The sequence below is a fragment of the Rhinoraja longicauda genome, chromosome 18 (assembly GCF_053455715.1).
Source record: "Rhinoraja longicauda isolate Sanriku21f chromosome 18, sRhiLon1.1, whole genome shotgun sequence".
NCBI lineage: Eukaryota > Metazoa > Chordata > Chondrichthyes > Rajiformes > Arhynchobatidae > Rhinoraja > Rhinoraja longicauda.
Window position 1 is genome coordinate 19,042,811 of NC_135970.1, and position 26,306 is coordinate 19,069,116.

The window sequence follows — 26,306 nt, forward strand, 5'->3', positions numbered from 1 at the left end:
GATGATCACTCTCAATCAGTACCCCGTTCCTGCCTTCTCCCCATACTCCCTCACTCCGCTATCCTTAAGAGCTCTATCCAGCTCTCTCTTGAAAGCATCCAACGAACTGGCCTCCACTGCCTTCTGAGGCAGAGAATTCCACACCTTCACCACTCTCTGACTGAAAAAGTTCTTCCTCATCTCCGTTCTAAATGGCCTACCCCTTATTCTTAAACTGTGGCCCCTTGTTCTGGACTCCCCCAACATTGGGAACATGTTTCCTGCCTCTAATGTGTCCAATCCCCTAATTATCTTATATGTTTCAATAAGATCCCCCCTCATCCTTCTAAATTCCAGTGTATACAAGCCTAATTGCTCCAGCCTTTCAACATACGACAGTCCCGCCATTCCGGGAATTAACCTAGTGAACCTACGCTGCACGCCCTCAATAGCAAGAATATCCTTCCTCAAATTTGGAGACCAAAACTGCACACAGTACTCCAGGTGCGGTCTCACCAGGGCCCGGTACAACTGTAGAAGGACCTCTTTGCTCCTATACTCAACTCCTCTTGTTATGAAGGCCAACATTCCATTGGCTTTCTTCACTGCCTGCTGTACCTGCATGCTTCCTTTCAGTGACTGATGCACTAGGACACCCAGATCTCGTTGAGCATCCCCTCTTCCTAACTTGACACCATTCAGATAATAATCTGCCTTTCTATTCTTACTTCCAAACTGAATAACCTCACACTTATCTACATTAAACTGCATCTGCCATGTATCCGCCCACTCACACAACCTGTCCAAGTCACCCTGCAGCCTTATTGCATCTTCCTCACAATTCACATTACCCCCCAGCTTAGTATCATCTGCAAATTTGCTAATGGTACTTTTAATCCCTTCATCTAAGTCATTAATGTATATCGTAAATAGCTGGGGTCCCAGCACCGAACCTTGCGGTACCCCACTGGTCACTGCCTGCCATTCCGAAAGGGACCCATTTATCCCCACTCTTTGCTTTCTGTCTGTCAACCAATTTTCTATCCATGTCAGTACCCTGCCCCCAATATCATGTGCTCTAATTTTGCCCACTAATCTCCTATGTGGGACCTTGTCGAAGGCTTTCTGAAAGTCGAGGTACACCACATCCACGGACTCTCCCCTGTCAATTTTCCTAGTTACATCCTCAAAAAATTCCAGTAGATTTGTCAAGCATGATTTCCCCTTCGTAAATCCATGCTGACTCGGAATGATCCTGTTACTGCTATCCAAATGCTCAGCAATTTCGTCTTTTATAATTGACTCCAGCATCTTCCCCACCACTGATGTCAGACTAACTGGTCTATAATTACCCGTTTTCTCTCTCCCTCCTTTCTTAAAAAGTGGGATAACATTTGCTATCCTCCAATCCACAGGAACTGATCCTGAATCAATAGAACATTGAAAAATGATCTCCAATGCTTCCACTATTTCTAGAGCCACCTCCTTAAGTACCCTTGGATGCAGACCATCAGGCCCTGGGGATTTATCAGCCTTCAGTCCCATCAGTCTACCCAAAACCATTTCCTGCCTAATGTGGATTTCCTTCAGTTCCTCCATCACCCTAGGTTCTCCGGCCCCTAGAACATTTGGGAGATTGTGTGTATCTTCCTCAGTAAACACAGATCCAAAGTAACGGTTTAACTCGTCTGCCATTACTTTGTTCCCCATAATAAATTCCCCTGCTTCTGTCTTCAAGGGACCCACATTTGCCTTGACTATTTTTTTTCCTCTTCACGTACCTAAAAAAACTTTTGCTATCCTCCTTTATATTATTGGTTAGTTTACCCTCGTACCTCATCTTTTCTCCCCGTATTGCCTTTTTAGTTAACTTTTGTTGCTCTTTAAAAGAGTCCCAATCCTCTGTCTTCCCACTCTTCTTTGCTATGTTATACTTCCTCTCCTTAATTTTTATGCTGTCCTTGACTTCCCTCGTCAGCCACAGGTGTCTCTTACTCCCCTTAGAGTCTTTCTGCCTCTTTGGGATAAATTGATCCTGCAACCTCTGCATTATTCCCAGGAATACCTGCCATTGCTGTTCTACCGTCTTCCCTGCTAGGGTCTCCTTCCAGTCAATTTTGGCCAGCTCCCGCCTCATGCCTCTGTAATCCCCTTTGCTATACTGTAATACTGACACTTCCGATTTTCCCTTCTGCCTTTCCATTTGCAGAGTAAAACCTATCATGTTGTGATCACTGCCTCCTAATGGCTCTTTTACCTCTAGTCCCCTTATCAGATCAGGATCATTACACAACACTAAATCCAGAATTGCCTTCTCCCTGGTAGGCTCCAGTATAAGCTGTTCTAAGAATCCATCTCGAAGGCACTCTACAAACTCTCTTTCCTGGGGTCCATTTCCAACCTGATTTTCCCAGTCTACGTGCATGTTGAAATCTCCCATAACCACCATAGCATTACATTTGTGACACGCCAATTTTATCTCCTGATTCAACTTGCACCCTATGTCGAGGCTACTGTTTGGGGGCCTATAGATAACTCCCATTAGTGTCTTTTTACCCTTACAATTCCTCATTTCTATCCATACTGATTCAACATCTCCTGATTCTATGTCACCCCTAGCAAGGGAATGAATATCATTCCTTACCAGCAGAGCAACCCCACCCCCTCTGCCCACCTGTCTGTCTTTTCTATACGTTGTGTACCCCTGAATATTCAGTTCCCAGCCCTGGTCCTCTTGTAGCCATGTCTCAGTGATCCCTATAACATCATACTTGCCCATGACTAACTGAGCCTCAAGCTCATCCACTTTATTTTTTATACTACGCGCATTTAAGTACAACACTTTAACTTCTGTATTTACCTCCCCTCTCACATCGGTCACAAATGGCCCTGCCCTTAATCTCTTTTCCCCTCTAGAACTTCTGTTCCCATTCTTCCGAGAGTCTTCTGCAATATCTCCTGTATTCCCTTCAACCTCATCTTCATATTCACAATTTGTTAACCCCTCCCCCCCACTACTTAGTTTAAAGCCACAGGTGTCACACTAGCAAACCTGCCTGCCAGAATGTTTGTCCCCCTGCTGTTAAGATGTAACCCGTCCCTTTTGTACAAGTCACCCCTAGCCCAGAAGAGATCCCAGTGGTCCAGAAATCTAAATCCCTGCTCTCTGCACCAGCCCCTCAGCCATAAATTCATACCCTCTATCTCTCTGTTCCTGGCCTCACCAGCACGAGGTACCGGTAGCAGTCCAGAGATAACCACCTTCGACGTCCTACTTCTCAGTCTTTTTCCTAACTCTCTAAACTCCCGCTGTAGCACCTCCTTCCTCTTCCGCCCGACGTCATTCGTGCCCACGTGCACAACGACTTCAGGTTGATCGCCTTCCCTCACTAGGATTTTCTGAAGCCGGTCCGTGATGTGCTGAACCCTGGCACCAGGGAGGCAACAGACCATCCTCAAGTCCCTCCTGCTGCCACAGAATCTTCTGTCCGTCCCTCGGACGATGGAGTCACCCACCACTACGGCTCTTCCTGACTTCGGTCTCCCCTGTCGAGTATCCTTGCCAACAGGTCCGCCACTCGGACTGGAAAAGTCTTCTGCCCCGACAGTTCCCAAGAGGGTATACCTATTTGCAATAGGCACAGCCACTGGGGTCTCCTGTAGTCCACGTCCACTCCCCCCTGAAACAGTCTCCCACCTTCGCTCGACCTGGACCCTTGGCGTGACAGCCTCACAATAGGTCCTGTCGAGGAAACTTTCGCATTCCCGGATGGCCCTGAGGTCATCCAACTGCCTCTCCAACTCCACCACACGTCCATTCAGGAGCTGCACCTGGACACAGTTCTTGCAGGTGTAGCTCCCAGAAGCTCCAGCGACGTCCCTATCTTCCCACATCCTGCAGGAAACACACTGCACCAACTTTTCCGCCATTACCTTGTGTCTATAAACAGTTCAGGCTTAAAACAATTGTACCCTCCTCACCTCAGCCTCCTCGCCGAAGACTCGCAGCCAAAGACTCGCACTTTTCTCACTGGACTCGTAGCCAAAGACTCGCACTTTTCTCACTGGACTCGCAGCCAAAGTCTCGCACTTTTCTCACTGGACTCGCAGCCAAAGACTCGCACTTTTCTCACTGGACTCGCAGCCAAAGACTCGCACTTTTCTCACTGGACTCGCAGCCAAAGACTCGCACTTTTCTCACTGGACTCGCAGCCAAAGACTTGCACTTTTCTCACTGGACTCGCAGCCAAAGACTCGCACTTTTCTCACTGGGCACTTTTCTCACTGGGCACTTTTCTCACTGGGCACTTTTCTCACTGGGCACTTTTCTCACTGGGCACTTTTCTCACTGGGCACTTTTCTCACTGGGCACTTTTCTCACTGGGCACTTTTCTCACTGGGCACTTTTCTCACTGGGCACTTTTCTCACTGGGCACTTTTCTCACTGGGCTGCACCAGTCTTGCTTATATCACCAATTAAATTGCCTGATTGTCCAATTTACCAGACTTCTCACTTAAATGATCAACCAATCCACGTATTCTCTTCTAACTGACTTATTACACTGTAATTGCTACTCACTTTCAGCCAACGGTGGTCCTCTCTCCAACTTCCCGACCTTTACAGACTGATTAACAGTGCCCTATTGGCGCTCTTTTTAAACTGCCGTTCCTACCACTATTAGCAGGTGCGATCATCTCCAGCCCTCTCCCTCACTCCGAGCTTCTGACCCCAGGAAGCTAGTCACCTAGGCCAGGAAATGAGGCAGGGCTCTGAAGGGCAACAGGGCTCAGTGAGTACTGAACCTCACGAAGTAGATGTGGTCAAAAGTCAATCCTCAGATGTAGCTGATCTGAACCATCGCCCAAGCTAAGATCAGTATCTTAGAGTCAGAGTCATACAATGCAGAAATAGGCCCTTCGGCCCAACTACTCCATGGCAACCAAGATGCCCCAGCTAAGCGAGTCCCATTTACCTGCACCTGGCCCATATCCCTCTAAACCTCTCCTATTCATTTACCTGTCCAAGTGTCTTTTTAATGCCTTAACTACCTCCTCTGGCAGCTCGGTCCATATACGCAGTACCCTCTGAGTGAAAAGGTTGCCATTCAGGTTCCTATTAAATCTTTCGCCTTTCACCTTAAACCGATGTCCTCTGGTTGTTGATTCCCCCAAACTGGCCTATCTAAAAGTGCATTCAACTTATCTATACCTCACGATTGTACCTCTGTAAGATCATCCCTCAGCCTCCTACACTCCAGGGAATAAAGCCCCAACCTAACCAATCTTTCCCGATAGCTCAAAGCCTCAAGGCCTGACAACATCCTCTTAAATCTTCTCTGCACTTTCCAGCTTAACGTCATTAAGCTTTTTAATCGGTATCTTAACAGGGAGAAAAACTGGGACCTGGGGTAATAGATAAAGTGTTGGAATGTACACATCATGGACTGGACGGACAGTAAGTGCAGGAGTCTGCAAGTTCAGATGTAGATACGAGGAACTGCAGAGGCTGACATAAAAAAAGACACAAAGTGCTGGAGTAACTCAGCTGGTCAGGCAGCATCGCTGGAGAACATGGATGGGTGACGTTTCAGATCGGGACCCTCCAGACTGATTGTGGTGGGGGGAGGAGGAAAGCTGAAAGAGAGGAGGGGGCAGGACAAAGCTTGGCGAGTGATAGGTGGATGCAGGTGAAGGGGGGGGGGGTGTTTCCCGACCCAAAACCTCATCTATCCATATCCTCCAGAGATGCTACCTGACCCACTGAGTTACTCCAGCACTTTGTGTCTTTTTTCATAAGTCAGCCTCTGCAGTTCCTTGTATCTACATCTGACGGATTTGACATTGGATAGCACCTTGTGGTGAATAAATACCAGTGCAATTCCTAAGATAGACATAACATGCTGGAGTAACTCAGCGGGTCGGGCAGCATCTCTGGAGAAAAAGGATGTGTGACGTTTCGGGTCAGATCCCTTCTTCAGACCTAGTTACTCCAGCAATTTGTGTCTATCTTCGAAACGCTGCCTGACCCATTGGTATCTTCAGTGTGTCTATCTTCAGTATAAACCAGCATCTGCAGTTCTTGCCAGCACAATTCCTAATTTCACTCATTCAAACGCTACTTAGATATACAAAATGTTTATAATTTGGGCACGGTAATTTTCTTTCAATGCTGCTATTTTTGTGACATTGATTGTGCTTTTTTCTATCAGGTGTCATTGCACAAGAAGTGAAGAAAATTCTGCCTGACGCAGTGAGGGAGTCAGGGAATGTGGTCTGTGCCAACGGAAAGACCATTGAGAATTTCCTGGTGGTTAACAAGGTAGGGTTCGCCATCTGGTGGCCGGTGCAGATATAACAAGAAATCCTGTTCTCACCTCCATACCTGCAGTTGCACCTGATGATAAGTTTAGTTTAGTTAAGTTAAGTGTAGAGATACATCGTAGAAACAGGCCCTTCAGCCCACGGAGTCCTGCCGACGAACAATAACCAGTCACATAGTTCTATTCTACACACTAGGGACGATTCACACAGACCAATTAACCTGCAATGTTTAAGAAACATTTAAACAGGTACATGGATAGGATTGGTTTAGACGGTTATGGGCCAAATGCAGACAGGTGGGGCTAGTGTAGATGGAACATGTTGGCAACATGTGGGCAAGATGGGCCAAAGGGCCTGTTTCCACACTGTATGACTCTATGACTCTACAAACCTGCACATCTTTAGAATGTGAGAGGAAACTGGAGTGCCCAGAGAAAACCCACACGGTCACGGGGAGACTGAACAAATTCCACAAGACAGCACTCGTAGTCAGGATCGAACCAGGTCTCTGGCGCTGTGAGTCAGCAGCTCTACTGCTGCACCACTGTGCTGCCATTCTTTTCCCAACCTCCCTCTGAGGCTGAAACCCTAGCTAATCCAGGCAGCACAGTGAAAGTTGAAAATACCAAGAGATACCCAGTTACAGGAAAATATACATCCGTACGTTTCCCACAGGGTATTTATTCTAGATTTATACCAATGCAGAAAGGCTATTTATAGGAACTAACAGTCCTGGGATATCTAGTGTGGTGGAAGCTTTACCTGGAAAATGTAATAGGTTTGGTGGGATTGAACTGTGAGCTTATGCATTTATTTAACTTCCTTTTATGCAGAGCTTATTAAAAAATGTTTCCTTGGGAGAATTTATAGATCAATGCAAAATCTTTGATGAAGTGCAGCCTATCGGCACAGCTGATAGAGCTGCTGCTTTACAACGCCAGAGACCCGGGTCCCATCCTGACCTCGGTTGCTGCCAGTGTGGAGTTTGCATGTTATTCCTGTGACCGCATGGTTTCCTCCAGGTGCTCTGGTTTCCTTCCACATCCCAAAGATATGCAGGTTTGTAGGTTAATTGCCTCTGTAAAATTGCCCCTAGTGTGCAGGGAGTGGATAAGAAAGTGAGATAACATAGTACTTGTGTGAATGGTTGATTTGATTGCCGGTGCGGACTCGGTGGGCCGAAGAGCCTGTTTCCATGCTGCATCTCTAAACTAAACTAAAATATAGGAATATTAATGTTCTTAAAGTAGCAAATGGACAAACTTTGATTGCTTTCCCTTTGAAGCGTAGGAGGTTACGGGAAGAAGTTTATGAAATTATGACAAGTGTTGATAAGGTAGACAATCAAAACTGTTTTCTGAGGATGGAAATGTCAAAGTCAAGAGGACTTAGCTTTCAGGTGAGAGTGACAAAGTTTAAAAGAGGGGTGCACGTTGTTTACACAGCAAGTGGTTGGTACCTTTTTGATTTAACAATGTAATGCCATAATAACTGTGACAGTATAATACCCATTCTCCTTAATTTTTATGCTTGCCTTTTTGCTTTTCCTTTCCAATTCTGTCCATGCAGGAACGGATTTTCATGGAGAATGTAGGGGCAGTCAAGGAGCTTTGTAAACTAACTGACAACCTCGAGACACGGATTAACGAACTGGAGACATGGAGTCGTAAACTGGCCCGGTTAAAGCGTCTGGACAGCATGAAGTCCACTGTCAGTGGGGGGACAATGAGGTACAGGAATGCAGCCAGAACATTGGGAGACGAGGGACCTTGGGTGGGCTTCAGCCTGACCACAGTTTGTGATTTAGCTGAATACCTTTCCAAGTCAAAATAGGCTGGATAGTACTTAATCAAGAAACAACACGCTGGAAGACGTCAGTGGGTCAAGCAGCATCTGAGGTGGGAATGGACAGGTGGCATTTTGGGACTATACATGATAACAATGAACCTGTCCACAGTGTACAGATGCAGGATAAAGGGTATATCGTTTAGTGCAAGACAAAGTCCAGTAAAATACGATTAAAGATTGTTTGAAGGTCTCAAATGAGGTAGATGATGGGAGGTCAGGACAACTCTCTAGTTGTTGATAGGGTGGTTCAGTTGCCTGATAACAGCTGGGAAAAAACTGTCCCTGAATCTGGAGGTGTGCGTTTTCAAACTTCTGCACCTCTTGCCTGATGGGAGAGGGGAGCAGAGAGAGTGTCCAGGGTGAAACTGGCCCTTGATTATGCTGGTGGCCTTGCTGAGGCAGCGTGAAGTGCAGATGGAGTCAATGGAAGGGAGATTGGTTCACGTGATGGTCTAGGCTACGTCCATGACTCTCTGCAATCTCTTGCGGTCTCGGATTACTACTCTTGGTACAACCAGTTCCCTGAGCAAGATACATTCAAGAAGAATACATATGAAGCATTGCATTTAGAAAACATTTTTTTTTTTTTACAGCCAAACGGGCAGCCATTTTAGTCGGGCTGGAAGTGGGCAACATAAGAAGAGGCATCCAAAGATTGGTGACAAGGTAAGGATGCAGAGAATGGTAAGGATTTAAATTGTGAATTATACCCAATCTCTGTATTTTGATATTTCATTCTGTAAGTGTTTATAGCTGTTCAAATCCTAGGAGAGTAGTTTATGTATTTGAATTCAGTTTATAAAAAATTGGAGACTTAATCATTAAATTCTGTTGGGGTGTCAACAACTGGGGTAAATAACAACTGATTCACAAATGTTGTTTAGAGAGGGAAACTAGCAACCCTAACCCTTTCTGATCCTGTGTGAGGCTTCGTGTGCTCTAACAATCCTTGCTGTGATTGTATCAATCGAGACAACTAGAAGTAAGGAATCAATCCCATCCTAGCCATGTCTTGATTACAAAATATTCAAAATAAATCTTTGCCTCTCTTGAGCGGCACAGTGGTGCAGCGGCAGAGTTACTGCCTCACAGCGCCAGTGTCCCGGGTTCAACCCTGACTATGGGTACTGTCTGTAAGGAGTTTGTACGTTCTCCCTGTGCCAGCTTGGGTTTTCTCTGGGTGCTCCGGGTTACCTCCCACACTTCAAAGACATGTAGAGTTGGGGGTTAGTTGGCTTCAGTAACATTATAATTTGTCCCTAGTGCATAGAGTCGTGCTAGTGTACAGGCATCTCTGGTCAGTGTGGACTCAGTGGGCCAAAGGGCCTGTTTCCACGCTGTATCTCCAAAGTCTAAAGTATAAAGTCTTCTAACTCATCTTGGTCTACTTTTGTTACCTTTAACTCTATGATTACTGCTGGATCTACTTCTGTTTAATTGTTCTCACCCAAATATTTTTAATAATCCAAGAAACTAGTCTGAGGTTAAAATAACTCATTTGTTTTAATTTTAGTCTTAGAGATACAGCTTGGAAACAGGCCCTTCAGCCCACCGAGTCCACACTGATCATCGATCATCCACTCACACTTGTTCTATGTTATCCCACTTTCCCATCCACTCCCTAATTACCAGGGGCAATTTACAGAGGCCAATGACCCTACAAACCTGCACTTCTTTGGGATGTGGGAGGAAATGGGAGTACCCGAAGAAAAATCACGCGGTCACAGGGAGAATGTATGAACTTCACACAGACAGTACCTGAAGTCCGGATCGAGTTATGGGCTCTGGCGCTGTGAGGCAGCAACTCTACCAGCTTAGTTTTCGCTTTAGTTTTAGAGATACAGCAGGGACACAGGCCCTTCAGCCCACCTAGTCCACACCGTACACTAGTTCTATCCTACACACTAGGGACAATTTACAGAAGCCAATTAACGTACAAACAATCACAATCACACAATCACAATCACAATAAAACCTGCACTTCTTTGGAATGTGGGAAGGAAAACCACCATTTCATAAATTAAAACTAAACTCACAGTGTACTAAATTCTAAATGTCTTGTAACTGATGATGTTCTGACAGCAAACTCAGGAGATTTGGAAGGGAATTGGGAAAAGGTTTCTGAAAACTGACTGACATCAACTCCATGACTTTAAAACTATCTGCAATGACAGTTCAGGTGACCGTGTACCAGAACGCAAACTGCCTCCTAACGAAAACCATCTATGTTTCCATTTCCAGGCTCCATCTAACCCAACAGAGCAAGGTTGCCTTAGCCAGAAGTTCCTGCAGGGCACCATCATCGCTCTGGTTGTCATCATGGCCTTCAGGTAAGTGCTAAGACTTATAGACTTTAGACTTTAGAGATACAGTGCGGAAACAGGCCCTTCGGCCCACCGAGTCCACACCAACCATCGACCACCTCACACACTAGAACCATCCCAAACTCTAGGGACAATTTACAATGTTACCGAAGCCAATCACAGAGGAACACTCATGTCACACTGAACAAAGTGAGTTCTATATTCACTTAGAACTCCCCTCCCTCCCTCCCCTGGGCTCCACCCAGACTCCCACCAATCTCCCATCAATGGATCATGCACAGGCAGATGAGATTAATTTATCACGGCATAAAATTCGGCACGGACATTGAACCCGTTCCTGTGCTGTACTGTTCCACGTTCTATGTACTTAAATTGAGATTTGAACTAACCTGTTTTCTTTTTCCTCATCAGCGTAATATCCATGTCCACTCTTTACGTGCTAAACTTGCGAAACGATGATGGTGCAGATGCTGATGGGTAAGTGAATGGTTGACTCCTTAATCAAGATGTCATATCATATCATATCATATATATACAGCCGGAAACAGGCCTTTTCGGCCCACCAAGTCCGTGCCGCCCAGCGATCCCCGCACATTAACACTACCCTACACCCACTAGGGACAATTTTTACATTTACCCAGCCAATTAACCTACATACCTGTACGTCTTTGGAGTGTGGGAGGAAACCGAAGATCTCGGAGAAAACCCACGCAGGTCACGGGGAGAACGTACAAACTCCTTACAGTACAGCACCCGTAGTCAGGATCGAACCTGAGTCTCCGGCGCTGCATTCGCTGTAAAGCAGCAACTCTACCGCTACGCTACCGTGTCCTTGAGCACAAAGGTCCTAAGAAACCAAAGAATTGTTCCCCTTTTTTAGGGACAGGTTTCTCGAAAATTAACAATGCCTTGATCAACTCAAGGTCCTTCATATAGAAATTGGACCATAGACGATGTTGTCGTCTTTGTTGTTTGCATCATGCATGCACACATATGGTGCGTGAGTGTGCACACATGAATGCGCACATAAACACATGTGCACACAATGTTCTATCATTGGATACTCCTTCACCTGATCCAATTTTCTGCTGCAACCCATGTTCCTAAGATTTTTGTCCTTGAATATACTCAATGGCTGAACATCTAGGATCATGAATGCACAAAGTGCTTCCCACGTCCTGTTCTCTGCGTTTGAGTGGCTCCCCTCAGGACGCCGGCTTGGCTGCCCAGGCTGTAGGACACAGAGGAGAAGGGCAACCTTTGTCCCCAAGGCTGTTCAGCTCCTCATCTCCCAACCACCCCTGTCGCGCTGCTCACCCTGCTAATCCCCCCCCCAATAGTTTTTGTACTACTCTACGTGCCTTTGTAAATTGCCCCATGGGGACAAATAAAATGTTTTTGAACTTGAACTAAATTTTGGGGAATCAAGAAGCAAAGGACACGAGTTTAACATGAGAGGGACAAGATTTAATAGGAACCAGAAGAACAATGTTTTCACTCAGAGGGTGGTGGGTACATGGAAGAGCTGCCAAAGGATGTAGTTAAGGCAGGTACTATAACAAAATTTAAAGACATTTGGATAGGTACATAGACACCCAGGGTAGAGGTATCAAGAACCAGAGGACACATGTTTAAGATGAGAGGGGAAAGATTTAAGGGGCAACTTATTTTCACTCGGAGAGTGGTAGGTTTATGGAAGAGCTACCAGAGAAAGTAGTGGAAACAGGTAGTTCAAAGGTTCAAAGGTCTTTTATTGTCACACATAGTATAACAACATTTAAAAGACGTTTGAGCACAAAGTGCTGGAGTAAATCAACAGGTCAGGCAGCATCTGTGGAGAATGTGGATAGGTGACGTTTCAGGTCAGGACACTTCTTCAGACATTTGAACAGGTACACGGATAGGAAAGGTTTAGAGGGATATCGGCCAAACACAGGCAGGTGGGACTAGCTTAGATGGGGGATCTTGGTCAGCATGGATGGGTTCGGGTGAAGGAGCTGTTTCCGTGCTGTATGACTCGATGACAACTTCTCTTGGTCAGAGCTCCAGAGAACTGTGAGCTGTATGTGAACGTCCATAGAGAGTCACAGTGTCATGCAGCATAGAAACAGGCCCTTCGGCCCAACTTGCCCATGCCGACCAAGATGCCTGAATTCACATTAAATATATATATTTTGGCACTGGAAAATCTCAGCACACCATGACCATTCATTGATAATTCTCTTGTTAATCCCACAGCCTGACTATGGAAGTATAGGTAGTTGAGGATCTTTAGTTTTGGTTTTAGAGATACAGCGTAGAAACAGGCCCCTTCGGCCCACTAAGTCCATGCAGACCAGCGATCACCCGTTCACCTGTTCTATCCTACACACTAGGAACAGTTTACAGAAGCCAATAAACCTACAAACCGGCAAGTCTTTGGGATGTGGGAGGAAACCGGAGCACCTAGAGAAAACCCACGCCATCACAGGGAGAGCGTAGAAACTGTACAGACAGCACCTGTAGTCAGGATTGAACCCGAGTCCCTAATGCTGTAAGGCAGCAACTCTACCTCTGCGCCACCGTGCCAACCATTCTGCTAAATTGCATTTGCCAGCTTTGTTTGCTCACTATGTAACTATGTGTAAAACTGTTCTATGTTCAGACCTTTTGGAAATGTAAACCCAGAAGCAACCCCAGCAGGAAACCACTGGCCTACACCTCTGGACTGGCATGGGACTGTTGGAGCACAACAGCTTGGTAGGTTAACAAAAGGACACAAAGTGTTGGAGTAACTTGGCAGGTCAGGCAGCATCCCTGCATGACATGGAAAGGTGATGTTTTGAGTTGGGACACTTCTTCAGACTGATTGGGGGGTGGGGGCAGAAAATAAAACGGCAATTGTGAGACAAAAGTATTGAAATTGTGAAGCCAATGGAAGGAATGTAGGAGGGGGCTAGTGGGAGGGGAGAAACAGGTACGAGTTCAAGTGAGGTGCAGATGTTTGTAGCATTCAATTGCCTTTGATTGTTGGGAAGAAGCTATTCTTGAACCTGGAAGTCGCGGTTTTCAGACACCTATACCGTCTTCCTGAAGGCAGGAGTGAAATGAGAGCATGGCTGGGGTGGTGTGGGTCCTCGATGATACTAGCTGATGACTTTTTGAGGCAGTGCCTCCTATAGATCCTTTCGATGATGGGGAGGTCGGTACCCAGGATGAGCAGTGTTCACCACTTTTTGTAATCTCTTTCATTCCTGGCCATTCAAATTGCTGAACCAGGCCGTGATGCAACCAGTCAATATGCTCTTTCCCGTACGCCTGAGGAAGGTCAAGGGAGTATTCATCAACATACCGAATCTCCTCAATCTTCTAAGGAAGTAAAGGCAGTGATGGGTTTTCTTTATGATGGCATGAGTGTTTAGTTCAGTTTAGAGATACAGAGCGGACAGGTACTTCAGCCCACCACACTGACCAGCGATAGTTACAAGGGAACAGGTTCAAGGATCTGACTAGTAGAACAGAAAAAGGCTCACTCGCCTGCTTAGTTGCAGATCAGTTGCATTGGCAAGAGAGAGAACAAAAAGAATACTTGTCCTGGTATGCGTGGGGTCCGGTTTACAGCAACACATGTCTCTCTCTCTGCCTCCATCCGCGGCGCTGATCGCGACTCAGCCCGTCGGTGAACCCCTCTCATACATAAACTTGAACTAACTTCTGGCTTATTGGCACCTGCCTTTATACAGGTAAGAAATCAGGTGTTGAAATGACCGCCAGTAAGTCATGGCCAATAGCTCTGCTCTCAAATTTAAACTGCACCCAATGGCAGAGGATTGCATCCGAGCAAGCCCCCCCTCTTTGGAAACAAAGTACTATCAGTTGCAGACTGGCTCATAAAGCAATACACACAGCAATACAGACTTGGGGTAAAGGCAATACACACACAGTGCTACAGACTTGGCTCACAAAGCAATACACACAGCAATACAGACTTGGGGTAAAGGTAATACACAGAGCGTTGCCGGTTTGGCGCGCAGAGGTTTAAACAGAGCGCTGTCGGTTAAGCATGTGGGAATTTAAATAGGCCACAGCTCTGGATCACAGACTGTTCAGGTAAAATTCTCTTATAACAGCGATCCCCCATACACTAGCACTATCCTACACACTGGGGACAATTTACAATCTTTCCCAAAGTCAATTAAGCTCCAAACTTGCACGTCTTTGGAGTGTGGGAGGAAACCGGAGCTCTGGGAGGAAACCCACATGGGAAGAACGTACAAACTCTGTACAGACAGCACCCGTAGTCAGGATCAAACCCAGGTCCCTGGCGCTGTAAGGCAGCAACTCTACTGCTGCACCAGGGACCTGGGTTTGATCCCGGTTCTGGGCCCAGGACAGGTCTTCAATGGAGATATACACGCCCAGCGACTTATAAAAGGGTTATAAAAGGGTGGGAATGTTTCCTTTTACTTATTTAGCATTGTTTGGAATAATTCTTGTATGTGTAGTTCCCAGAAGCGCACATGCATTGTAATTGTATTAATAGAGTTTGTCGTTGCTGTACTTGAATCACTGGTTCCGTTGCAAACACTTTCTTTCTATTTGCAGTTGCTGTACCTTCACCTGCTTCTCCTGCTTCCAGTTCCCAATTCCTCCGTCCACTTAGTTTATGCCACACTTCTCCATGTGAAGTATTGTGCTGCCCCCTTAACTCTACAAATCCACCCACAAGTAGCATCCTGCCAGCCACCACTGTCCCACTGACCCCTTCTCCAGCTAGCACTAACCATTCCACAGCTGGTAAGTGTCATCTTCAGTAACACGCACCTAATTTATTTGTTTCACTCATTAAAAACCGCCGGGGATCTCTGTTTAATATTCTGGGTGATTTCAGATCAGACTGGCCCGTCCTACACCAGCAACATCAAAGCCAAATCGTCGGTAAACGAGAATCAGAAGGAGTATAACGTGAGGCAGATGGCTCCCAGGGCAGGGACTGGAGGCTCAAACAATTACAGTCCTTCACCACCGCAGATCCCCAACATCCACGGCAAATCAAAGTTCCCTCCTCACTACACCAGCACGCAGAATAAACTACCTGGGCTCAGGGCACGAAGACAGAGAAGCTTCAAGCAGTCAGATACGACCAACAGCAACAAAGACTGTGAGTCCCAGCCCTTCTGCTGCTCTTTCTCACGCAGGAGACAAGTCAAGAGTGTTTTATTGTCCCATGTCCTGAAACGGAACAAGTTTCATTTAGTTTAGGTTACTATTATCTTGTGTACTGAGGTACAGTGAAAAGCTTCCTCACAGTGGCAGAGACCCGGACACTGGGATCAATTTACAGAGGGCCAATTAACCTACTAACCGGCATGTCTTTGGGATGTGGGAGGAAACAGGAGCACCCGGGGAAAACCCACATGGTTACAGGAAGAACGTGCAAACACCACACAGAAATACACAAGACCCAGGGTCGGGATTGTATCCGGGTCTCTGCACTGTGAGGCAGCAGCTCTACCAGCTGCGCCACTGTACCGCACTATCCATGATTGACCGTGTTTTTGTTCATCTTATATTTTGGATACACTGTTCTAGAAAAGGTATTTATATACTGCACTACCAGTTTAGTTTACTGTCATGTATACCAAGGAGCAGTGAAAAGCTTTTCATTGCTTTCTCTCCAATCAACGGAAATACTATACTAGTTCTTTGCACTATAAATACACAGGTTTAGTTTTATTATTGCCATGCTTATAGTAAAGTCTTGTTTTGCTTTGTTCATCCAATTGTCAGATAATACAATACATAGATACAATCAAGCCAAACTCAAGTGCAATCGGTAGAGCAAAGGGGAAGATACAGAGTGCAGAATATAGTTCTCAGCATTATAGCGCATCAGTTCCTGCGATAAAGTCCAATGTCCTCAATAGGGTAGAGGTGAAGCGGACAGTGCCCTGGCTTGTGGAAGGACTGTTCAGTATCCTGATAACAGAGGGGAAGAAGCTATTCCTGAGTTTGGTGGTCCATGCTTTCAAGCTTCTGTATCTTCTGTCTGGCGGGAACGGGGAGGAAAAGGAATGACCGGGGTGGGACAAGTCTTTGATTTAGCATGCTCGCTGCAGTAACATGAGAACTACATACCACGCATGCCCAGCTTCATGTTTATGCCCCCGCATGTAGACAACATACTCTACATCATGCACATATGCATGTCAATGAGCAGGTAGTAATCGCCTCTCTGTTTTCCTCTCCTTCAAGGGCAGAACATCACCTTATCTTCGATCCAGATTGTGGAGACTGGTCTGGAGATCACGGAGCAGTACTGTCTGACACAGGCATCCTGCAGGTAAGAGATAGCAGCAGCACCAAACCCTTAATGTGGTGACCAAAATGAAGTCCAATGTCTGGGTTAAAGCTGGACAAAGTTAACAAAGCTGGAATTCACAGTGCTGTTAATCGACTGCACATCACCCACATTTTAACTGGATGGCGCCTAAATTTGTTCAACATCAGAGGAATACCAGGAATTGCAAAGGTATATCTCAGGTCAAAATCACCTGTAGATTACAACCATAGAGTCATACAACGTCGAACCAGCCCCATGCTGCTCATGATGGGCGGCACGGTAGCGCAGCGGTAGAGTTGCTGCTTTACAGCGAATGCAGCGCCGGAGACTCAGGTTCGATCCTGACTACGGGTGCTGCACTGTAAGGAGTTTGTACGTTCTCCCCGTGACCTGCGTGGGTTTTCTCCGAGATCTTCGGTTTCCTCCCACACTCCAAAGACGTACAGGTATGCAGGTTAATTGGCTGGGTAAATGTAAAAATTGTCCCTAGTGGGTGTAGGATAGTGTTAATGTACGGGGATCGCTGGGCGGCACGGACTTGGAGGGCCGAAAAGGCCTGTTTCCGGCTGTATGTATATGATATGATATGATGATATGATGCTCCATCTACCACCAGTCCCACCTGCCTGCACTTGGTCCATATCCCTCTAAACCTTTCTGATCCATGTACCTGTCCAAATATCCTTTAAATCTTGTGAGAGTACCTGCCTCAACTTCCACAATGGCAGCTTGTTCCATTTACCCACCGCCCTCTGTGTTAAAAAGTTGCTCTTCAGTTTCCTATTAAATCTCTTCCCTCACACCTTAAAACTATATTGCCTGGTTCTTGAATCTCCTACCCTGGGTAAAAGACGCTGTGCATCTACCATATCTATTACCATCATAATTTTATATACCTCTTTATGATCACCCCTCATCCTCCTGTGCTCCATGGAATAAAGTCCTAGCCTGCCCAACCTCTCTCTATAGCTCAGGCCCTCGAGTCCTGACAACATCCTTGTAAACCTTCCTTCCGCTCTTTCCATCTAAAGTGGAATCAGCGGATTACAACAATAGGCAGTAGACAATAGATGCAGGAGTAGGCCATTTGGCCCGTCGAGCCTGCACCGCCATTCAATGTGATCATGGCTGATCATTGACAATAGGTACTCCGTTCCTGCCTTCTCCCCATACCCCCTGACTCCGTAATCATTATCGCTATCCCATTCCTTCTCTCCTGAGATGCTGCCTGACCTGCTGAGTTACTCCAGCATTTTGTCAAATAAATACCTCCACTATCATTAAGAGCTCTATCTAGCTCTCTCTTGAAAGCATCCAAAGAATTGGCCCCCACTGCCTTCTGAGGCAGAGAATTCCACAGATTTACAACTCTCTGACTGAAAAGGTTTTTCCTCATCTCCGTTCTAAATGGTCTACCCCTTATTCTTAAACTGTGGCCCCTCGTTCTGGACTCCCCCAACATTGGGAACATGTTTCCTGCCTCTAACGTGTCCAATCCCTTAATAATCTTATATGTTTCAATAAGATCCCCTCTCGTCCTTCTAAATTCCAGTGTATACAAGCCTAGTCGCTCCAGTTTTTCAACATACGACAGTCCCGCCATTCCGGGAATTAACCTAGTGAACCTACGCTGCACTCCCTCAATAGTAAGAATGTCCTTTGGAGACCAAAACTGCACACAGTACTCCAGGTGCAGTCTCACTAGGGGCCTGTACAACTGCAGAAGGACCTCTTTGCTCCTATACTCAACTCCTCTTGTCATAAAGGCCAACATGCCATTAGCTTTCTTCACTGCATGCTAACTTTAAGTGACTGATGAACAAGAACACCCAGATCTCTTTGTACTTCCCCATTTCCTAACTTGACACAATTCAGATAATAATCTGCCTTTCTGTTCTTACCACCAAAGTGGATAACCTCACATTTATCCACTTTAAACTGCCTCTGCCTTGCATCTGCCCACTCACACAACCTGTCCAAGTCACCCTGCATCCTCATAGCATCTTCCTCACAGTTCACACTGCCACCCAGCTTTGTGTCATCCGCAAATTTGCTAATGTTACTTTTAATCCCTTCATCTTGGTTATTAATGTATATTGTAAATAGCTGCAGTCCCAGCACCAAGCCTTGCGGTACCCCACTAGTCACTGCCTGCCATTCTAAAAAGGACCCGTTAATCCCTACTCTTTATTTCCTGTCTGCCAACCAATTTTCTATCCATGTCAGCACCCTACCACCAATACCATGTGCTCTAATCTTGCCCACTAATCTCCTATTAGGACCTTCTCAAAGGCTTTCTGAAAGTCCAGGTACACTACATCCACTGGCTCTCCCTTGTCCATTTTCCGAGTTACATCCTCAAAAAATTCCAGAAGATTAGTCAAGCATGGTTTCTCCTTCGTAAATCCATGCTGACTCAGAACGATCCTGTTACTGCTATCCAAATGTTCCGCAATTTCTTCTTTTATAATTGACTCCAGCATCTTCCCCACCAATGTCAGGCTAACTGGTCTATAATTTCCCATTTTCTCTCTCCCTCCTTTCTTAAAAAGTGGGATAACATTAGCTACCCTCCAATCCACAGGAACTGATCCTGAATCTATAGAACATTGGAAAATGATCACCAATGCGTCCACGATTTCTCGAGCCACTTCCTTAAGTACCCTGGGATGCAGACCATCAGGCCCTGGGGATTTATCAGCCTTCAGTCCCATTAGTCTACCCAACACCATTTCCTGCCTAATGTGAATGGATGCTATGAGGCAGGTGGTGGCTTGATGATCTTGGACATGGACCAGTGATCCTGAGACCCAATCTAATTATCCAGCGACGTGAATGCAAATCTAACCACTCCAGCAAGGAAATGCTAATTTGGTTCTAAAAAATTCTGAAACAGAAAACTGTTGTCAATAATGGCGAACATTAAAACTTCCAGATATCACGAAAGGCAAACTAATTATAGTTATATCAAGGTGGAAACAGGCCATTTGGCCCAATCTGCCCATGCCGACCAGCATGCCCCATCTACACTCGTTCCACTGGCCTATGTTTGGCCCATATCCCTCTGAACTTATCCATGTACCCGTCCAAATGTTTTATAAATATTATGATAGTTCCTGCCTCTGCTCCTCCAGCAGCTCGTTCCATTTACCCACCACCCATTGAGTAAAAAAATTGCCCCTCGGGTTCCTACTAAATCTTTCCCCCCTCACCTTAAGCCCATTTACCAATGTCTTTCAGGGGTATAGAAAACAGACATTTTCAGCCAAACTGTGTGAGAAATGACAATCCACATCACAGATAAAAACTTGAGCAAATTGTTCTAAGCATAAAACAGTGGATGAAGAATTGACCCAGATATCTTATTCACAGAGAATTTAAATGGTTTGTTCCTCCTCTCTTTGAGAACAAGGCAAGGCAGAGAAAGTAAAGAATATGGTTTCCATGGTTGTATGGATATGAGTCATTTTCGTGGAGTTATACAGCATGGAAATAGGCCCATTGGACCCTCCCGTCCCTGCCGACCAGAGCTAGTCCCATCTGGATGATGTCCCTCTACATCTTTTCTATCCATGCACCGGTCCAAAAGTCTTTTAAAAGTTCTAATTGTACCCATCACTATCACTTCCTATGCCAGCTCATTCCATTGCCCCTCAGGCCCCTTTCAAATCTTTTACCTCTCTCACCTTCTAGTTTTGAACCACTCTGCACTGGGTCTATCAACCTTATCTGTGCCCCTCATGATATTAAATACCTCTGCATTTAATGAGGTAGTGCAGTACCAGGGTTCACAGTTTAAGAAGAAGGGGTAGGCCATTTAGGACTGAGATGAGGAAAATCTTTTTCAGCCAGAGAGTTGTGAATCTGTGGAATTCTCTGCCACAAACGGCAGTGGAGGCCAATTCACTGGATGTATTCAAGAGAGAGTTAGATATAGCTCTTAGGGCTAACGGAATCAAGGGATATGGGGAGAAAGCAGGAACAGGGTACTGATTCTGGATGATCAACCATGATTGTATTGAATGACGGTGCTGGCTCGAAGGGTCGAATGGCCTACTCCTGCACCTATTTTCTATGTTTCCTCCCACATCCCAAAAGTGGCGGGTTTGTAGATTAAGCGGCCTCAGTAAATTGTTCCCTATTGTGTAGTGTGGATGTGAAAGTGAGAAAACCTAGAACTAATGTGAACGGGTGATGAAGGGTGGGCCGAAGGGCCTGTTTTCATGCTGTATCTTTAAACTAAACTAAAAGTCACCCATCAAACCCCAGTGAGGTGGTCTTAATTAACTACTAAATCGATGCTTAAAAGGGTTACAATGTTATAGGAAACCCTCTAGCCAACAATCAACCTATCAGATCTCTAGCCTAAAATCAACCTATCAGGCAACCTCCTTGCCTGGGGTCATCTGTTGCTGGCCCCAAGTTTCCATTCCCCCCCCCCCCCCCCCCCACTCCCCACTACAATCAATCTGAAGAAGGATCCCGACCCAAAAAGTCACCTACAAATGTTCTCTAGATGCTGCCTGACCCGCTGAGTTACTCCAGCACTTTGTGCCTACCTTTGGTATAAACCAGTGTCTGCAGTGTCTTTTTATTACACTATTGGAAACCCTTTTAGTTTGTGAGGTTGTTGAGTTTGGATCTGCTGCTATCTGCTCACACACTGTTATCCTTTTCTCTCCTCTGTAGCTCAGGGAATTATACCTACTCAATCCCAGTCAGCAAGACCACGTCCATGGACACCACCATCATGCTGCGGATGAAGTACGTGACGTGCTTTCTTGCCTGTGGAATGGCTGTTTGTGTAGTGAGCAGGCGGAGATGAACAGATTCTTGATTAGTATGGGTGTCACGGGCTACGGGGAGAAGGCAGGAAAATGGGGTTGAGAGGGAAAAATAGATGATTGAATATGATTGAATGGCTGAGTAGACTCAATGGGCCGAATGGCCTGATTCTGCAACGATGATGTATGAACTTATGAACTTCTCAATCACTTTGTATTCTTTCTTGTACGTGTTCAATGAGAACTGGTTGAGACTGCCTCAGAATTGATTCAGAGTGCAAGGAAGTACAGATGCTGGTTTACAGAAGTGAAGATACAAAGTGCTGGAGTAACTCAGCGGGACAAGCAGCATCTCTGAATATCATGGACAGGTGCCATTTTTTTAGGTCGGGACCCTTCCACCGATCCGATGAGTCCTGACCCTATCCATGTTCTCCAGAGATGCTGCCTGACCCGCTGAGTACTCCAGCACTTTGTGTCAGAATTTATACACATAGGGCAACATTAATGTGGCACAGTGGCGCAGCGGTAGAATTGCTGCCTTACAGCGCCAGAGACCCGGGTTCGATCCTGACTACAAGTGCTGTCTGTACAGAGTTTGCACGTTCGTTCTCCCTGTTCTCCCTGTGAGCACGTGGGTTTTCCCCCGGTGCTCTGGTTTCCTCCCACACTCCAAAGACCTGTGGGTTTGTAGGTTGATCGGCTTCGGTAAAATTGTAAATTGTCCCTAGTGTGTGTGATAGTGCTAGTGTACAGGGTGATCGGTGGTCAGTGTGGAGTCGGCTGGCCAAAGGGCTTGTTTCCACACTTGTATCTCTAAAGTAAAGTAAAGTAAAGGGCAACAAATAACCTGCTGGCAAAACACTGTGGGTTGAGCAGCACTTGTAGGAGGAAAGGAAGGAATTGTCGACCTTCAGGATCAAAAATCCTGCAAAAGTCTCCACAGCACCCCCCCCCCCCCCCCCAACTTCCCGATAGATACTGTTGAACCCACTGAGTTCCTCCACTATGTTCCTCCGACACTAGATTACGTGTTGTTTCAGATTCCTTCATCAAGGAAACAAGTCTCTTGTGTCTTAATTCACATAGACCCCTCGAAGCAACAGTGAGCAGGTTTCCTGCAGTCTGGATTCAATTTGAACTCTGAAGTAAAGTACAGACATTACTGTATGTCTAGCTGTTACACTTACATGATTCCTTTTTTTTGCCTTTGTAGGACCACTTCACCTCTTGTTGTTTACCTGTGTAGCGTTAACTATGGCAACTTATGTGAGACTATATCAAATACTGGCTTGAAAATGGACACATCAACAACCCAGGTAAAGGCTAAAAGCAGTAGTGTGTAACTTTTTTTTAATTACATACTCTCCGTGACTTTAAAACACTGCTGTTCATTCAGCTATTACTAGTAAACTATTCTAGAGATCAAGTTTAGGTTTGGGTTCATTATTATCACGTGTACTGAGATACAGTGAAAAACATTATTTGTATGTAATCCAATCAAATCAGATAATACTATTCATAAATACAACCAAGTTAAATTTAAGTACACTAGGTAAGGGTATACAGAGTGCAGAATGTAAGTACACTAGGTAAGGGTAAGGGTATACAGAGTGCAGAATATAGGTCTCAGCATTGTAGAGCATCAATTCCAGAGACAAAGTCCAATGTCCTCAATAGGGAAGAAGTGAATCAGACAATACCCCAGCTTATGGAAGGACTGTTCAGAAGCCTGATAACAGAGGGGAAGAAGCTGTTCCTGAGTCTGGTGGTGTACGCTTTCAAGCTTCTGTACCTCCTGTCAGTGGGGAGAAGAAGGAATGGCCGGGGTGTGACAAGTCTTTGATTATGTTGACTGTTTTACCGGGACAGCATGAAATGTAGTTGGAGTCAATGGTAGGAAGTCTGGTTTGCTGATGGACCAAGCTACATCTACAATTCTTTGCAATTGCTTTCTTTAGTAATTTGATATGATAAGCATATTAGACTTGGACTAGTGTAGCTGGAACATGTTGTCCGGTGTGGGCAAGTTGGGCCGAAGGCCCTGTTTCCACACCGTATCACTCTATGACTATGACTCTATTATCTCAGGTAGGTAGGTATTTCTGGAATATTTGACCTTGGGGCCTTTTATGAGCACCTCATTGTGAGTTCTTTGAGAAACCTGAATAACACCTTCCTTGGAAAATTCCAGAATCCTCAACATGATCCATTTCTGCGGAGATTTCAATATTCAAATGTAACTGATTTCACCTCCTCTGGGTTATCAACTAGAATGGCCAGACATCGTCTCCTTTGGAAGATTGAATGTTGACTGATTGAAAGATACAGCATGAAAACAGGTCTTTTGGCCCAGTGAGTCCACGCTGACCATCGATCATCTGTTCACACTAGTTTTGTGTTATCCCACTTTCACATCCACCCTCAGTCTGAAGAAGGGTCTCGACCCGAAACGTCACCCATTCCTTCTCTCCCGAGATGCTGCCTGACCTGCTGAGTTACTCCAGCATTTTGTGAATAAATCCCTGCACACCAGGGGCAGGTTATAAAAAGTCCACTTAACCTACAAATCTGCATGTCTTTGGGATGTGGGAAGAAACAGGAGGAAACCCAAGAAGTCACAAGGAGAACGTGCAAATTCCACATGGACTGCAGCCAATGTTGGGATTGAACCCGGGTCTCTGGCGCTGTGAGGCAGAAGCTCTACCAGCTGTGCCATCGTTCTGCCCTAACCAGGAAAATAACCAGATTCTATGGGATGGACTGCATGGACCTGGCTCTAACTTCCTGGGATTTTACATCCCAGAATTGAGTACCATCATTCCTGAGTGTGCTATTATCATTAAAGATCTTCACTCTGGAACACCATCGCTGGGAAATATCTCATCCAGGATTCAGGAAATGCTCTGTTTCTATTGTATAGGAAGGAACTGCAGTTGCTGGATTAAACTGAAGATAGACACAAACAGCTGAAGTAACTCAGCGGGACAGGCAGCATCTCTCACGAGAAGGAATGGTTGGTGTTTCGGGTCGAGACCCGAAAAGCTCTGAAGAAGGGTCTCGACCCGAAACGTCACCTATTCCTTCTCTCCAGAGATGTTGCCTGTCCCGCTAAGTTACTCCAGCTTTTTGTATCGAGCTTTGTTTCTATTATGTTGTTTCCTTAGCTTAATCTTTTCTACAAATCGTGTCAGCACTATCAGCTTACAAGGCAATGTAATCAACTCGCCAATAATATCATTAATAATGTTGATGTTTTGGACGAATTACTCCCATAGAATGTATAGTCTGCATTTTGTTAGCACTTTAACACCAATAACACTGAAAAGCTATAGGTTTGCATCAGCATGCAGTTTCATTAAATAGGTTAAGGTTTATTGTTGTCACATATTGTTTCATGGTAACAAAGGTTATTGCCAATTGTATGAAAATGATTCCATAATCTGATCAATAAACACTGAATTTGATACTTGATACAAAGCAGAAAAGCAGAGTTTGAAATCATATGTAGGTTAACATTGTATTTACCATGAGTGAAACACAAAGTGGTGGAGGAACTCAGTGGGTCAGACAGCATCTGTGGTGGGAATGGACAGGTGACGTTTTGGGTCCTAACCAAAACTGTTACCCAGTCTGAAGAAGTGTCCCGATCCAAAATGTCACCTATCTAGTCTGAGGAAGTGTTTTGACTCAAAACATCGCCTATGCAGTCTGAATAGACTGAACCTCGACTATCCACAGATGCTGCCTGACCTGCAGTTACTCCAGCACTTTGTGTTTTGCTCAGGATTGCAGTCTATTATGTTTCCATCGTATTCACCGTCTCTTTCTCCTGCAGGGAACAACACATAACTGGCCACTGCTGGTCGGGCCGTACTATGACGTCACCTATCACTTCCGAGTGGCTGCTCCAGTGAGTATTGTGAACCTGACATTAAAACAGTTCAGGGGGCGTTTACAATCTTCAATCCAATTGAAAGGGATTCTTGATAATATTACTAACTTGCTGAATGTGTTATATTTCCAAAAGACAAAAGAATTGACAATCTTTCGTAAATTTGGCCAGTGTGCAATTTCCTTCAGAGTTTCGAGAATAAATTGAGCACCAGCTTAAAAGAACTAACGGCTCTGTTTCCAATCCTTGTCCCTCCTTGTGATGCTCTTGAATACCCATAAATGAAATGACTAAATCAAGGGGCTCACAAGTGTCAAGGGTTATTGCAAGGACAGGTGGGACCAAAGAGTGCTGTGTGATTCTATGACACCACTGGATATAATAACAGAAAATGCTGGACATATTCAATAGGTTAGACTGTATCTGTAAAGGGATGAGTCTGAAGAAGGGCTCCAACTCAAAACATCACCTATTCCTTTTCTCCAGAGATGCTGCCTGATCTGCTGAGTTACTCCAACACTTTGTGTTCATCTTCTGTAAAGGAAGAAGCTGAATTAATGTCAGAAAATATTTATAAATCATACAATCCCTACTCCCAATGACTCTGAATGTAAAACTCTAGCAGGGTCACAACATAAAAGCAAAATATTTCCGATTGAAACACAAAGTGTTGGTGGAACTCAGCGGGTCAGGCAGCATCTGTGGAGGGAATGGATGTTTTGCTTTGTGGCCCATCTTGAGAGAAATAAATATTCTAGGTGTTGGCCATCTGAATGAAAACAGAAAATGATAGAAACACACAGCAGGTCCGGCAGCATCTGTAGAGACGGGAA

At 45.3% G+C, this 26,306-nt stretch overlaps 1 protein-coding gene across 8 annotated transcripts in view; it reads left to right on the forward strand.

The window, feature by feature from the left end:
- The window catches only part of myrf (myelin regulatory factor), a 172,445-nt gene that overhangs the window by 143,788 nt on the left and 2,351 nt on the right, over nt 1-26,306 (forward strand). For 7 of the 8 annotated variants that reach the window (XM_078415233.1, XM_078415232.1, XM_078415235.1 and 4 more), the window contains 12 exons: nt 6,189-6,298; nt 7,870-8,030; nt 8,742-8,814; nt 10,390-10,478; nt 10,884-10,949; nt 13,117-13,211; nt 15,057-15,248; nt 15,343-15,612; nt 16,707-16,794; nt 21,484-21,558; nt 22,795-22,897; nt 25,417-25,491. In XM_078415233.1, the coding sequence (XP_078271359.1) occupies nt 6,189-6,298; nt 7,870-8,030; nt 8,742-8,814; nt 10,390-10,478; nt 10,884-10,949; nt 13,117-13,211; nt 15,057-15,248; nt 15,343-15,612; nt 16,707-16,794; nt 21,484-21,558; nt 22,795-22,897; nt 25,417-25,491 (1,397 nt within the window). The remainder of the gene's footprint in view (nt 1-6,188; nt 6,299-7,869; nt 8,031-8,741; nt 8,815-10,389; nt 10,479-10,883; nt 10,950-13,116; nt 13,212-15,056; nt 15,249-15,342; nt 15,613-16,706; nt 16,795-21,483; nt 21,559-22,794; nt 22,898-25,416; nt 25,492-26,306) is intronic. The other variant, XM_078415239.1, reaches the window with a different exon arrangement.